General features: G+C 50.4%; 1 protein-coding gene across 3 annotated transcripts in view; it reads right to left on the bottom strand.

The window, feature by feature from the left end:
- The window catches only part of PHKB (phosphorylase kinase regulatory subunit beta), a 124,895-nt gene that overhangs the window by 27,545 nt on the left and 81,014 nt on the right, over window positions 1-16,336 (bottom strand). For all 3 annotated transcript variants that reach the window (XM_066243155.1, XM_066243154.1, XM_066243156.1), the window contains exons 14-18: window positions 14,582-14,676; window positions 5,914-5,969; window positions 5,318-5,411; window positions 1,216-1,299; window positions 683-787 (exon numbers count right to left, since the gene is read on the bottom strand). In XM_066243155.1, the coding sequence (XP_066099252.1) occupies window positions 683-787; window positions 1,216-1,299; window positions 5,318-5,411; window positions 5,914-5,969; window positions 14,582-14,676 (434 nt within the window). The remainder of the gene's footprint in view (window positions 1-682; window positions 788-1,215; window positions 1,300-5,317; window positions 5,412-5,913; window positions 5,970-14,581; window positions 14,677-16,336) is intronic.

Here is a 16,336-nt window from a genome sequence, read left to right as displayed (position 1 = left end):
TGACCAGGCGGTGGCGCAGTGGATAGAGCATTGAACTGGGATACGGAAGGACCCAGGTTCGAGACTCCGGGGTGCCAGTTTGAGCAAAAAGCTCACCAGCTTGGACCCAAGGTCACTGGCTCGAGCGGGGGGTTACTCGGTCTGCTGAAGGCCCACGGTCAAGGCACATATGAGAAAGCAATCAATGAACAACTAAGGTGTCGCAGCGAAAAACTGATGATTGATGCTTCTCATCTCTCTCCACTCTCTGTCCCTATCTATCCCTCTATCTGACTCTCTCTCTGTCCCTGTAAAAAAAAAAAAAAAAAAAAAAAAGAATTATTTTGCTACCTTGACTTTTGTATAAAAAGAGGCAATCTGTTAATGTCACAGGAACATGGGTTCCCACAAGAGCCCCCTCCCTGCTTTCGCAAACCACGTCCTTTCGTTCCCTCTGCGGAAGGGACGGCAAGCAAAGCCTCCCCGCTTTCCATAGAGCAGACCCCTCTGTCATCTAAGGCTGCGGGCACGTCCACTGTCCCTAAGGCCTGTGCAGCGGCTGCTTCCCTTCGCATCTCACACCGTGCCCCCGCCTGTGTCACAGAGCCAGGAGCGCCCGGCGGGAGGACGCGGGAGGACGTGTGACAGACACCCTGAGCCCACGCCGATCCGCCCACGTCGGTGAGAGGGGTCCTGACGTCACCTTTATGTCGTCAATCAGCAGCAGGACGTCCTGAGACATGTAGAAGTCGCTGAGGTCGAAGATGATCGGGTAACAAACCACGGTCTTCCCCAGGATGCGGTAGATCTGCAGGGAGAAACGGAAACTAAACACAAAACCGGCCAGAGGCACAGGCGCCGGAACGTAAGACCTAACAAGAATGAACACAGATCTGATTCTGAATAAGCAGATAATATACCCTGTAAAACACACACACACTCAGAAATTTTAAGTTTCTTGACCGAGCAGGTATGCTAACGAACGCGCACCCCTCTACTGTGCCTGGGAAAGCCTCTGTTTGAGTCAAGACCAGTATAATCGAGCCCCTATGACACTTACAGATCACAGAGCAAGGCGGGTGCTTATCTATCCCTAAAAGACCTCTGTGATATCACACAAAACAAATACGATTTACTTGTAAGAACACAGTAATTCAGAGACTGAGCACAGACGCACTCATTCCAGCCTGTGGAGCTGTGATCTGAATGCGGCGCCCTGGGGAGGGGTCGTGTCACCTTAGATGTGCCGAGACAGCCGATGGGCCTGTCCGGCCTCCCTGAGAGCCCCAGCTTCTCGTTGACACCCAAATGGAAGTAAGCCTGGAAGACACAAATTTGTAAACCAGAGTCAGGCAAGAATCCACGCTTTTCCCCTTGCCCCTTCCCCCCAAACGAGCACCCTGTTAATTTTATCTTTCCAGGGAAAAAGCGGCAGGGAGACCTTACTCAATAGACTTGTTGGGGAACAAGCTAGCCCACGGTGTGAACTTAGACTGCGGGCCCTGGGGAAGGGCAGAGCGGGACGGTCGTGAACGCACAGCTCACGTGGCTCTGTCTGACTGAGAAAGGGACAAGAAGAGACCAACGCCTTCCATGTGATAAAATGTCCGGCTAGTTCCAGTTTTTAAATATGGAGCTACACACCTCGGACTAGATAACCACCTTCAAGTACTGCCCGCCAAAGCGGAAATATCTTTCTTGGTTTTTCTCATTATATGAATTTTATGAGAAATTTAAGCCAAGAGCTGCAACCGCTCTAGAAATTCTGTGTACTCTGACGGCCCCCGGAGCAGCTTTGGCGCGAGTTGGGAGGTTGGTGATCCTTGTGTGATCCTAAACCACCACCAGACGGACAAGACAGGGACACGGCGTGTTAAAGCACAGAGATCAGCTCCGGCCCACGTCACGCGCCTCTGTCCGTGTGTGTGTCCAGTTACTCCAGTGGGTTCCAGCGCTACATGATCTGTCTGCTCTGCCACTTTTCAAAGCTTAACATTGTGGCGTTCCGGCTTCTGGGTGGTAGGCTGCCTCTGCGCTCAGCTACAGTTCAACGTAGAAATGACTGAAGAAACAGGGAGACTGGAAAATGTCTATCGAAGTATTAGAAGAAGGGGAGGGTGCCCCAGTGGGGCAGAAACTTCTAGAATTTCAACGAGGTAGAAGCAGATGGGTTGCAAAAGAATTAGGAGCTACTTACTCAGTGCCGGAGCTGGGCACTTCCTCTAGCCCGGAAGCCCCCCACCCTGTCTGACACCAGCCCCAGGGTGAAGTCTGACACCAGCCCCCAAGGGAAGGTTGCGCCCCAGTTTTTGTTCCTTCTAAACGAATTCAACGAACACCTTTCGACACTGTACTATTCTTTCTGCAGGCTAATTTCCTAGACTAGCTGGAGCCAAGAGGAGACATGTTCTCTTTGAAACAGTGTCAGGGTGCTCAGCCTCTAGGATTAATGGACTAATAATCTACACTGACACTAACAGTACATGGGCCATTTCTGCCATTCTCTTGGGTCAAAGAGATTTCATTTTAGTTTTGAGCTACTATGTTCAAGTATTTTATGGTTGGCCATTTATCCATATATTTAATGGCTATTTGTGTGCTCTGTATATATATTATATTTTCATTTCCCCCCTTTTCTCCTGGGTAGTTGTCATTCTTTCTGCTTATAAGAGATGTTGGTATATTAAGGATGTTACCCTTTGTAACAAATAGTTCTCCTAGTTTGCTCACCTTTATTTACATTGTTACAAAATGAGAGAATGACTGCACAGTAGGATACACATCAGTTTGCAAGTGGTATTTCTATTTTTATTTATTTTTTGTATTTTCCTGAAGTGAGAAACAGGGAGACAAAGAGACAGACTCCCGCATGTGCACAACTGGGATCCACCCAGCGTGCCCACCAGGGGGCGATGCTCTGCCCATCCGGGGCGTTGCTCCGTTACTGCTAGAGCCATGCTAGCACCTCAGGTAGAGGCCATGGAGCCATCCTCAACGCCTGGGCCAACTTTGCCCCAATGGAGTGTTGGCTGCAGGAAAGGAAGAGAGAGACAGAGAGGAAGGAGAGGGGAAAGGATGGAGAAGTAGATGGGTGCTTCTCCTGTGTGCTCTGGCCAGGAATCGAGCCCAGGACTTCTACATGCTAGGCCGACACTCTACCACTGAGCCAACGGTCAGGGCCACAAGTGGTATTTCAATCCAAACACTCTACCAGGAGATTCCACAGCACCTTTGATGTGTGGGGCTGTGTACCCATCGTCAGCTATAGTGAGTTCAATTGGTTAGCTGTTTCCTTAGTGGCTTTTTGGTACTGATATTGCTCTAAGAATGAAATTCCCTTCCAACAGCTATACACTGTGTTTCTATTTTTTTCTCCTGCTGATTTTATACTTAAATCATTTTTTTAAAAAGTATTTAAATGTTTAATGTGTCTGGAATTTATTTTTGTGTTTGATGAGAGGTAGAAATTTAGCCTAAATGTTCCTAAATGGAAAATCAAACCATCTTTCCACAATCTACCGATCGTGATTTGAGCTGATTTCAAATACCACCCTCACCGTACACAAAATGAACGTCATCAGCAGAGCGGTTCACCCTGTGAGGGTGGCACATCTGTGGCAGTGTGAGCGCACTGTCTCCTCCTTCTGCACGTACGTGCCCGGGTGAGAGGGCCCCGAGCTGGCGTGGAGCTGGTGCTCGGGAAATTCATGACCACATGCGAGCCACCACGTGCGGCCCAAGGCACAGCCCCTTCCCCTCAAACAGTGTCCCTTTTCAGAAATACCGTCATCTATGGATCTACGTCTAACCCACGCTGGACTTCTTCAAACACATGATTTTACGAATTAATGGTGCACAGGTCACACCATACTGATCTAGGTAGACTTCCTTTCAACCCTACTCTATCACGGTAAAAGGGCTTCTCCTGGCTTTCGGGACCCGGGCACAGCTGTTGGTGACCACTGAGCGGTCAGGCTTGAATGCGCCCTGCATTCCAGGGTGCAGCTAACACCGTCCCCACGCTATGCACATTCACACCACTTTAGGCATGAAGATACAGAGTAGTGACCACACCACCCAGCGGTCTGGAAATACTCCATCCCACGCCTGCTGTGTACTCAGAGGTCTCAGGAGGCAAATGGCACCGTGGTGACCACCTGGCGCCATAGTAACCACGCCAGCGGAAGCCCTGCTCCCAGCCGTCTGCCCTCCCATCCCCCTCACGGGCCCAAGAAGAGCAGAGCAGCCACCACTGGCACAGACTATGGGCAGAGCTAGGACTTGAAGGGGCCCTTCCCAAAGGCAGACCTATAAGAAGCAGTGTACCAGGCGGCGTATCTGAGAGGACCAATCCCAAGAACTCAGCTCGCGTGGGACACAGGCTGCAGCCGTAGCCATGGAGAACCTTCCATTCTGACGAGCGCTCGGGGAAGCCAGGTTTTAGGTCCCCGTCCGTCCTTTTGGCCGTACCACACAGCCAGGTCGTAAGTCACTTGCTAGCATCGTCTTTGACACAACACCATGTATCAATAAAATGAGCCCCGTTACACGCGTTGCCCGACCCTGGATCTGGGAGCTTCCTCGCACTGACGCACAGCCCTCGCGCAGACCTCTGGGGCAGCCGCCACAGTGCTGACCGGAGTGACTTGTGGGTGACTAGTTTTCCTTCTGTAAGTAGACTCCGAGGTCACTGAGAACAGGGACAGTCATTTGGTCCGAGGGCCCCACTCAGTGCTCTGCACGGAGCAGGTGCTGGCTGGCGGATGAACGGATGAATACAACTGAACGGATGAACAAACGCACAGCCCAGGACCTGGAGCCTTGCTGGTCCTGTCAGTCTTGACTGCATGTTTTTTGGTAGAGTACAGACATCGACCATAAAAAGGTTGCTCATGTGAATTAAGCCCGAAAACCCGATTCGGGCGAATCTGCCTTGAGAATGGGTTTATCAAAGACCAACAGCCTCTGCTGCCATTCTCGGGACCCTTCCGCCTTCCGCCTTGTACATCTTGGTGTGATTTTAAAATGTAAGGGTTAATTTTACACAACCACTGCGGCTAAGGCGGTTTTGTTTCTGTGGTCAGTCTAGGCTAGTAACAGACTCTAGCCCGGCGTGGAAACCAACACGCCCTATACTACCATGTCTACACACACAACACAGCTGGGTTGTAGTTTAGCAATGTCTGGTCACGTGGGTTTCTCAACTTAGAAAGACTCTGGGATCAACGACCCTCTCTTAGACTCGGACTTCCACTGTGATTCTTGGCTGTACTCTAAGTCTGACCACCAGGTGCTTGTAGCCCCACAGAGTGGACCGCAGAAGAGCAGAGCCACCCACCTTCACGAGCTCCGACTGCGGCCATATCTGAATGGGTTCCACCTGCTGAGGAGTCTGGGTCTGAATGCCGTACGTGTTGAGGAAAACCTGAAGGCTGAAGAACACGGCAGAGAGAGAGAAGAGAGAGACATTCTGAGACAACGCACTGACAAGCAGGGAAGCTGGCAGAGCGGGAGGCAGAGCCCATGCTGACGTGATCATGTTTGAATGCGTTAGCGAGCAGTACACCGTCCGCCCCGACATCAGAGGCCCTCGGGGCTCTCCACGAAATGTCGAGGGGGAGCTTTGGGGACAGGGTAGGCGCTGATCTGGGGAATCCCTGTCATCAGTTTGTACTAATGTCGCCAAACTGCACCCCAGACAGCCCTGGCACTGCCGGTCTTTAATATTCACATCAACTAAAACAAAATTATTGTTCAACATGAAAAGTCTATTGTTCCGGCACTTAAAGTGCCACTAACGACATCCTGCACACCCTGCCAGGGGGTCTATCTATGAACTTAACCTCTACCACCCTACACAACATTGTAAGCAGAAAGCAACAAGCCTCCCTCCCCGCCCCGCAGAAGAACAAACCGCCCATCCGGACGTTGTACCGTTGGCTTTCTGCTATGAGGGCGACGTGAACGACCAGGTCATTTTCCAGTGGGCCCTGCAATGCAGAATGAGGGCGGGGAGGAACGTGTTAGAAGATCTGGTCATCACCGGCTGCTGGGAGAGTCAAGGACAATGTTAACCATCTCTCAGCAGTTCATTAAAATGATGGGCAGCAGCGGGCTATGAGTCCGCCTCTCCTGCCTTGCTCTCCACTGCCTGCTAATCAGTTTGATGGTGTACACAGTAATGGAACTCCAAGGAATGGAAAACCATAAATCACCCCACGACCAGAGGGGCTAGCCTGTCGGGCACTTTTAAATGATGCAGAAGAGTGGTTTGGGGACTGAGGTTCCTTCTCCATCATTTACCTCTGAAGGGAAGAGGAGGAACTAAAAATAAAATTCCAATTTATGCATTCTCGGTAAGAACGAAATGATTGTGAGTCAAAATTATTCATTGACATCTTAACCACATATGAGGCTATTCCCTGTCTTGTTAGCCAATTTTCCTTTTGCACCTTATCCATCAAAATAGCTTTCTTCTAATATATAGTTCCTATGGTAAAGGAAAAAAAAGTACCCAGTTGATGATATAATTAGCACTGCGCTCATTAAATACAAGCTGTTGGGCTTAATAGTTCTAATCAAACAGAGTGTTGGACATGTGCCACTCTCTACTGTGTGAAAAAGATCGCTATAGCATGTATTATACATGGAGACTATATATTATTAACAGAGAACGTTAAGAGGCACCAATAAATCACAGTATTAGGAAGCTCTGAGAATACTGGTCAAATATAATTTCTTTATAGTAATGAACCCATCATTCCCAATAGTATGCTTTAAAACGCTTGATTTACCGCCAGTCAATTCCAGGGTATTCAGGATGCCGCTCAAATTTACATATGATGGAAGGCAATAAATACCAGAATACACATATCAGCAGTAAAAATCAGACCATCAAAGGCATGGTTCCCAGAATCGTCATGAAAATGCCAGTTCAGGCAGACTTCCACATGATTTACGTAAACGGAAGGAAACCTGACGTGGGGCGGTGAGCACACGGTGCAGCATACAGCTGACGTGTCCTGACATGTCCTGACGTGGGGCGGTGAGCACACGGTGCAGCATACAGCTGACGTGTCCTGACGTGTCCTGACGTGGGGCGGTGAGCACACGGCATACAGCTGACGTGTCCTGACGTGGGGCGGTGAGCACACACACGGTGCAGCATACAGCTGACGTGTCCTGACGTGTCCTGACGTGGGGCGGTGAGCACACGGTGCAGCATACAGCTGACGTGTCCTGACGTGGGGTGGTGAGCACACGGTACAGCATACAGCTGACGTGTCCTGACGTGGGGCGGTGAGCACACGGTGCAGCATACAGCTGACGTGTCCTGACGTGGGGTACAGCATACAGCTGATGTGTCCTGACGTGGGGCGGTGAGCACACGGTGCAGCATACAGCTGACGTGTCCTGACGTGTCCTGACGTGTCCTGACGTGGGGCGGTGAGCACACAGCATACAGCTGACGTGTCCTGACGTGTCCTGACGTGGGGCGGTGAGCACACGGTGCAGCATACAGCTGACGTGTTCTAGAATTGGACGCCTGAAACCCATATAGTTTTACCAACACAATGCCACCCCAATAAATTCAATAAAAAAGAGAAATAAACATATAAGAAGAAAATAGGATGTAACAACCAAACAAAAATCAATATATATTTTAAATGCTATAAATTTTATTTCTATTAGATAAAGACCTTAACAGTTCATGTTATTCAAAAAGATTTTAAAAAATGAGTTATTCCGAGGCCTGTCGAGATTTCTAAGGACAAGTGGAAACACCGAGTCTCACTGCCCTCGGGTGGAGTGAAGGCTTTGCTCCATCCACAGGGGCTGCCCTCGGACTGGGCCATTAGCTGCGGTTGGCTGGACCACCAGAGTTCTTCCTACAAAGCAGTTGAGTGCACTTACTACAGTGCAGATGCTACTTCAATGACAATAAACAAGGTGGTGCCCAGCTCCTGATTAGCAAACGGGTACCGCCTTTTTGAGTCAGAGGGCTGTGTAGGAGCGCACTGTTTCCGTTTGTTCTGTATGACACACCACTCAGACCTGAAATGCCCACCGCACCAGCTCGGTCACCGTGCACATCTGGGGGGACTGTTAGATGGCTGAGGAGTTCTTTTGTTGCAAAAATCCAGCACTTCAGAAAGTGCCAGTTCGCCATCCACCTTAACGGGCTTGTGTCCTTCCTTGGGGAGTTTAGAGTCTATTCAGACAGATGGACAATAGACACGTTTTCAAATACGTGTTTATTATCATGTAAAAGTATTTCACTGCCATCTTGACCTCATATTTTTAATGGCCGCAGGGCCATTTCATAGATATACCATCATTTACTACAGGACTGTTGACTTTGATGGGCAGGAGGTGGCTTCCAAATACATCAGTTCTGCGGAGAATGGAACAGTTGCCCCTGTCGCAAAGGCTTGCTGAGGATGTGGGGAGAGAAGAAATTGCTAAGCACCGCCTCTCAAGACCCCGTTCAAAGGCAAAGACGGTAAGAAAGCCGACGTCCTGGGCTGGGAGCCGTCAGACAGAGAGGGCAGCCTTGTGGGGGAGGCCACAGTGGTGTAGCGAACATAACTGGCACCCCGGGCACGACACTTTATTGGCGCCCCTGCCCCCCCAACTACACTCTACTACGATTTTCTTGCTTGTCTTGGGGACCATTTGGCACCCTCAGAGTGGCGCCCGGAGCATGACAGACCCCTTGCTGCCCCCTCACTACGCCACTGGGAGGCCACCACGCTGGGGGAGCCACTGCACCTGCTGGGGAAGCCACCGCACCACGCTGGGGAAGCCACTGCACCTGCTGGGCCTGCCACTGCACCACGCTGGGGAAGCCACTGCACCTGCTGGGCCTGCCACTGCACCACGCTGGGGAAGCCACCGCACCACGCTGGGGAAGCCACCGCACCTGCTGGGCCCGCCACTGCACCACGCTGGGCCCGCCACTGCACCACGCTGGGCCTGCCACTGCACCACGCTGGGGAAGCCACCCTACCTGCTGGGCCTGCCACTGCACCACGCTGGGCCTGCCACTGCACCTGCTGGGGGAGCCACTGCACCACGCTGGGGGAGCCACTGCACCTGCTGGGGGAGCCACTGCACCACGCTGGGGAGCCACTGCACCACGCTGGGGAAGCCACTGCACCACGCTGGGGAAGCCACCGCACCTGCTGGGCCTGCCACTCCTCCAGAGACACCCTCCCCTCGCCCAGAACGAGGTCTGACCGGTCTAGCCAGCTCGCCATACTAACCATCACGCGGCTGTGGAAGGGGTCACAGCCGTGGGTGGCAGAGTGGGGAGCAAAGCCCTCTGTGTCCCACCAAGTCCACTCGTCATCCGTGGAAGACAAGCTTTTAGGAGCACAGAGAACTCCAAGTGCTGTCGACAACACGAGTATTTTCTCATCTGTTTTTTCATAGATCATAATTCTTCGGTTCTTGGCAACTGAATTTAAAAATTACCTTTTTAAATAAAATAATGGATACAGCATGTAAAACTCTTACTTCCTGATCTTGCAGCACGTGTGGGGCCCTGGCCTCGGTGGCTCTGTCTTCACTTCACCTCGTAGGGCCAGGGTCTGTCGTGAGGCCCGGCGTTCCCTGGGTCAGTGTGCCCTAACCACTGGCTGCATGAATGAGCACAAAGCCATGCGCTGGGGCTGCTGGCCCGGGGCTGCCCAGGAGGAAGGGCTCGGCGGGCGGGAGAGAGGGGAGGAAAGACAGGAGCCGACAGAGGAGCGGCCGTCTGCCTCCAAGGCCGCGCAGCCTCCAGGGCGGTGTGTCTGCAACACCAGACACTTCTGCTCGGGCCACACAGACACCCGTTTATGCTCACTGCCTTCACCAGCAGGTCCTGCCAACAGCCAGCATTTTTTCCATGACACTCATTTTTCAGCAAAACCTCATTAGCTCGAGGGCCAGGCAGACGCTGTATACATGTCGATTCCGAGCGGAGACACGCACCCATACAGCGTCCTGCGGGGGCCGCGGGACGGGCCACGCGGTTCGCACACGGCGCGTCCCTGCCGGGTCACACTACCTCTTGCTCTGACTTTCCCCACCAAGCCAAAGCGGCAGCGAGCAGAAAACCCGCAGGGGCCGGAGGACAGGTGAGATGCCCGAGGGGTGACGACGAGGGACGATGAGGGACGAGGTGGAGCACGGTTAGAAGGCTCAGCTCAGCTGGGGGGCAGAGCAGGCTGGGTGCAAACGGCCCCCAGGAGCCCACTGCTTACAGATGGCGTTAGTGGTGTGTACGCTTTCTAGTTAAAAGGCAAACACGTGAATTTTTAAAATGATCCCTGTACTTCAGACACATCATTCAAATGCCCGAAGGAATAAATCAGTTGTTTTTTTACAGCATCCTTTCAATAACTGTGATTATCATGGAGGAGAATACCCACCATCACTCTGTCACAATGAAATTATTTCTAAAGCTGTTTCCACTCCCTTCTGAGCATTTGCTGTAACTGGGGGTTTCTGTATTTTTATCTTAAAGAAACGGCAGTGCTAGAAGTCCCGCCTGTTTCCCGGAAACAATGTAAACATGAGGGTGTGGCTGGTGGGAAGGAAGCTGGCTGACCACGGGGCTCACACGGCGCTGACCATGGCACTGACCATGGGGCTCACATGGTGCTGACCACGGGGCTCACATGGCATTGACCACAGCTCTCACATGGCACTGACCATGGCGCTGACCACGGCTCTCACACGGCGCTGACCATGGCGCTGACCACGGCTCTCACAAGGCACTGACCATGGCGCTGACCATGGGGCTCACACGGCGCTGACCATGGCGCTGACCACGGCTCTCACAAGGCACTGACCATGGTGCTGACCACGGGGCTCACATGGCATTGACCACAGCTCTCACACGGCACTGACCATGGTGCTGACCACGGCTCTCACAAGGCGCTGACCATGGCGCTGACCACGGCTCTCACAAGGCACTGACTATGGCGCTGACCACGGGGCTCACACGGCGCTGACCATAGCACTGACCATGGGGCTCACACAGCACTGACCATGGCGCTGACCACGGCTCTCACACGGCGCTGACCACGGCTCTCACACGGCGCTGACCATGGCGCTGACCACGGCTCTCACACGGAGCTGACCATGGCGCTGCCTACGGTTCACACAGCACTGACCATGGCGCTGACCACGGCTCTCACACAGCACTGACCATGGCGCTGACCACGGTGCTCACACAGCACTGACCATGGCGCTGACCACGGTGCTCACACAGCACTGACCATGGCGCTGACCACGGTGCTCACACAGCACTGACCATGGCGCTGACCACGGTGCTCACACAGCTTTCAACACAACCGGACTGAGAACCGACGGTGAGGAGCTCACGGAGCCCGACAGGAAGACGGGTAAAATGAGGCCGTGGTGGCAGGTACAGTACAGGCGGGTTTCCCTGTCGTCTCAGAGCACTGCGGTGTGACGGCCTCTAACGGGGGACAGAGGAGCCAGGTGCTCAGCACCGTGGGATAAGGACACCAGTGTGTCGGGCCACCTGCCGTGGCTTTCCTCCTTTGGTGCTGGCACTGACCAGCTCAGTTCTCTGGAGTTGTGGGTGAGCATGTCACAGATGGAAGGGACGTCTCCATCATCGGGAGCGGGTGGGTAATGACAGGCGTCAGGGGCCTGTGGCAGGGGCCTGGGTGGCAGCATCCCTTCTGGCCGAGAAGCACGCCGCCACACTATCTTACACGCTGAAACGTGGCTTAAGCTTTTGTCTGGAACGTGTTTCCTTGATAAAAATCTGAACTCCATCTAAGGGACAAGGAGACGAAGGCTCGGACAGAGAAACGGTCCAGGCCCCGCAGCAGCTGGGTGGCAGGCCAGCAGCAGAACCCAGTCCCTGCGCTGATCACGTCTAGAGTTCTCCCTACGAGGTCAGCCAGCTCGTCTCTCTGGCTCTGCAGTCACCTTCCCACGCCCCCCGAGAACTGTCAAGTGTGTGACTCCACTGACGGGTGAAGACGAATGGGCAGGCCACACGTGCGGTCACATTTCAGCCACGACGATAAGCAGTCTTCATCTTGGCCTGACCGGTGATGGTGCAGTGGATAAAGCGTAGACCTGTAACGCTGAGGTCGCCAGTTCGAAGCCCCAACGTCGCTGGCTCTGAGCGCGGGCTCATCAGCGCCGGGTTGCTGGCTTGTGTGTGGGGGTCATCCACGGGATTCCAAAGCGCACCAGCTTGAGCCCAGAGGCCGCTGGCATGAGCAAGGGGATGTGGACACAGCCGCGTTCGGGGCACACAGAAGAAGCAGTCGACGCACAGCTAAAGTGAAAGCAACTACGAGTTGATGCTCTCACCCTCTCCCTTCTTTTCTCGCTCTCAAAATAAATAAATAAATAATGTTAAAAAAAAAGAAGTCTTCGTCTTGTAGGTGAAATATTTAATGATCTTGCATGCCTATTATCGGAACTTTTCATTTTTATAAGTTCAGTGGGTTAATTGGAATGATGTAACTAAATGTGTTTAAGCTCTTTGTTTTTTAACTTCCAATTTAACTTTTCTTAGTTCTGGATATTTTTGATCAAGGCATTTAGATTTCACTGGCTCTGGTATAAACACTAACTGACAGGAGACTCGTTTTCCTTAAAGGCCGAAGTCCTAACTAATTTATTGCTTTATTACAACAATCATAAGAACTTCTGTTCGGGACACAGATTCGCCCCCGTGCTCGCAGACAAATCTGGCTCTTCGGTCCCATACACAAACTTTCTTCCCTTGCCAAGCTAATGAAGTTTTTCTTTTTTTAATCCTTTACGTAAAAATTGTCTCAAATTTGGCTAAACTATTTGAGAGTATTAGAATGAAGTGAACCAAATAAAACTGAGCCTCATGCAAAATTTCCTTAGATCGCCGAAGACTAATAACCCTGTCAAAGCTGTGGGCGGCTCCGAGCCGGGAACAGAGAGGGAAGCGGGCACGTCCCGGGTGCCTGCCGAGCGCTTCCCGGTGAGCCGGCTCCGTCGGACAGGCTCCTTTCCGGGCCTGCAGCAAACTCACTCTGTGAGCAGATGGCCTCCCCCCGTGGAGTCCCTCTGTCATGCCCCACAACCTGGCTTCCTGGCCACGCTGTCCACTGCAGGGACTCAAGGTTCCAGTGACCTCGGTCGTGGGGGCCGGCAATGGGCGTGCCAGAAGACTGGCAAACCACGCTCAGAAAGGTGACTTTATAGGACAGCGGCTACACTGTGGACACGTTTGGAGACTGTACTCGCCAGACTGCACCACGGGCGAGCCCAGCAAGGTCTGAAGACCAGCACCCGGGTTTCCGCCAGCTCTGTGCTCTTCCTCCCAGAAAACCAGGGCACCAGCCTCCCCAAACCACCGTCACCATCTCACAGAGAAAACTCTCCCCACCTTCACAACCACTGACCCGGTGTCCCCTCCTGGCTAGGTTCCTCTGTCCTCCCCTTCCCACCACCTGCATTGCCCCCCTCCGCCCCCGGCAAGGTGCACCTGCACTACGCTGACACGTGTGGTGACCAAGGCAGGGGCCACGTCCCCACCTGACGTAGGAGCCAGGAGGCCAGTGAAAAATTTCCACCCTGTAAATACACACACGTTTTATATTCTTGAGAAAACCTTAACATTTATTTCAAGTCTCCCAAATAGCTTCTGATCTATAAACCACTCAGAGTAACAACATGTTTTGTTGAACACCATCAAAAGAATCGAAGACCTTGTGTGACAGACCCTAATGGATCGGGCTGGCTCTCCTTTTCGCTCATTAAAACAAGCCTGTGCGTGTATATGTGCTGTGTATATGTGTGTTTTTAGAAATAAAAACGGCAGTTAAGTTTGGTAAAGCACGTCTTCTGAAAGGGCTGGAGCTTGCTCTTCTTAGTAAATAAATGTGAGCTGGTTGGGACCCCAGGCACACACTGGGGTGCATGCCCTTCCTCCCTGGGCCGTCTCCACCATCCTCCGCACTTTCATTTTAATAGCCTCTGTCACTCGTATCGTTTAAGACTCCAGGGATTGCCCAACTTGGCATCAATCTTGCTGATCCTGCAAACACTTACTTTGTTGACACCACATAATTTGAACCCACAGGATGAAATGTAAAAATATTAAAATATTCCTTCACCCGACATGTCACCAAGTACCAAGAACAACTCTGTTAGTCACTCAGTCCTGTCACGGAGATACGGCGCTGGAGAAACATGGAGCAAGGGCCTCTCAGGGGACCCACTCCCTTCTATAACTGTCTGTCTCATCCACCCCCTGCCCCCCCATTCATACTGCATCTTCTCAAAGACATCTGACCCACTGTGTAACCACAGTGAAGAGGACAATGTTTATGTGGCAGACACAATGCTGGACACATCTGACTCACACCTTTTTATGAATGGGTAGCCCTTTACCACAAGTAATTTTTTTAAAAATTAAAGTATAGTTGACACACAAACAAGTAAATTTTCACAAACTGGAAGAGGGAGAAGCCTTGCCCTCAGAAGGAGCAATGACAACCCTATTCAGAACAAAATGTCTTCTTTGATTAAGCTTTAAATACCTTTGGGTGAGTCTAACATAAGAAATACAACAGCTCTTTACCTGATTGGAAAACCGCATGCTCACGTTACGCTGGCTCTGTAGTGGGATGTAACGCTGGATAGGATCGATGTCTTTAGGGCTGATTAGTTCATCAGCTGAAAAAAAAAAAAAAGAAAAAGGGAAAAGAACATTACCAAAAATGTATCCATACAACACTATAAACCAGGAGTCTCCAAACTACAGCTCGCGGGGCCGCATGCAGCCCCCTGAGGCCATTTATCCGGCCCCCGCCGCACTTCCGGAAGGGGCACCTCTGTCATTGGTGGTCAGTGAGAGGAGCACTGTATGTGGCAGCCCTCCAATAGTCTGAGGGACAGTGAACTGGCCCCCTGTGTAAAAAGTTTAGGGACCCCTGCTAAACCAGCAAAACCGAAGAGATATTTATAGAACACTTTATCAACAAGAGCAGACTCTACATTCTTCTCAATCCACCTGAATATCTTCCACATGCTAGACCATAAAACAAGCCTCAATAAACTTAAAAGGATTAAAATCATACAAAATATGTTCTCTGACCACAATAGAATGAAATTAGAAATCAGTAACAGAAAAAAGTTTTAAAAATTCACAAATACATGAAAATTAGAAAAACGTACTCAGACATAACAAATGAGTAAAAAAAAATCAAAAGGAAAAATTGAAAATAATTTCTAATGTACTTTCTAATGAGATGATTAAAAATGAAGACACAATATACCCAAACCTATGGGATGCAGCTAAAGCAATGTTCAGAGATAAATTTATAGCCATAAGATTGCCTATATTAAAACAGAAGAAAAATCTCAAATCAATAATCTATTCTAATACCTTAGGATAGTGGGTGAAAAAGAGCTAACTGAATCAAAAGCAAGCAAAAGAAAATAATAAATATGAAAATGGGACTTACTGAAATAGAGTATAAACAATAGAAAAAACAAAGGAAACCTAAAGTAGAACCCTGAAAAGATAAAAAACTGACAGATCTTTAGCTAGACAGATCAAGGTAAAGACAAAGACTCAAATTACTGAATCAGGGATGAAAGCAGGAACATTACTTCCAACCTTACAGATTGTAAGGGAATACTATGAACAAATGTATGCCAATAATTTAGATAACCTACATGGATGTGGCAAATTCCTAAAAATACAGACATTACAAAAAGTGACTCAAGAGGGAAAATAAAATCTGAACAAATCTGTAACAAGTGGCTAAAACTTCCCATTAAAAAAATAAATAAATAAAAGCCCAGGACCAGATTACTTCATTGGTGAATTCTACCAAACAGTGCAAGAATTAAAATCAATCTTTCATCAACTTTTCCCAAAAATAGTAGGGAAACACTTCCAATTCATTCTAAGAGGCCAGTATCACCCTGACACCAAAATCAAAGACACCACAAGGAAAGAAAATTACAAAATAATATCTCTTCTAAATATAGATACAAAAACCCTTAACAAAAATACTAGCAAGCAAAATCTGGGATATGCTTATCCAAACCACAGTGAGACACCACTTCACACCCAATGGGATTAACTGTGATAAAAATAACAGACAAGAACAGGCATTGGAAAGGACACAGAGAAATGACAACCCTCAGACATGGCTGGTCAGACGACAAAATGACACAGCCATTTTTGGAAAGTGGTCTACAATTGCCCCAACTGTTACCCTGTGACCCAGCAATTTCATCCCTAGGTAGACACCCAAGAGAAATGAAAACAGGTGTCGAACGATAAGCTGCACAAGAAAGTTCACAGCAAGGTCACTCATAACAG

Source organism: Saccopteryx bilineata, chromosome 9 (genome assembly GCF_036850765.1).
Source record: "Saccopteryx bilineata isolate mSacBil1 chromosome 9, mSacBil1_pri_phased_curated, whole genome shotgun sequence".
Lineage (NCBI taxonomy): Eukaryota > Metazoa > Chordata > Mammalia > Chiroptera > Emballonuridae > Saccopteryx > Saccopteryx bilineata.
The sequence above is the reverse complement of the archived record's forward strand: the minus strand, read 5'-3'. Positions and strand labels throughout refer to the sequence as shown.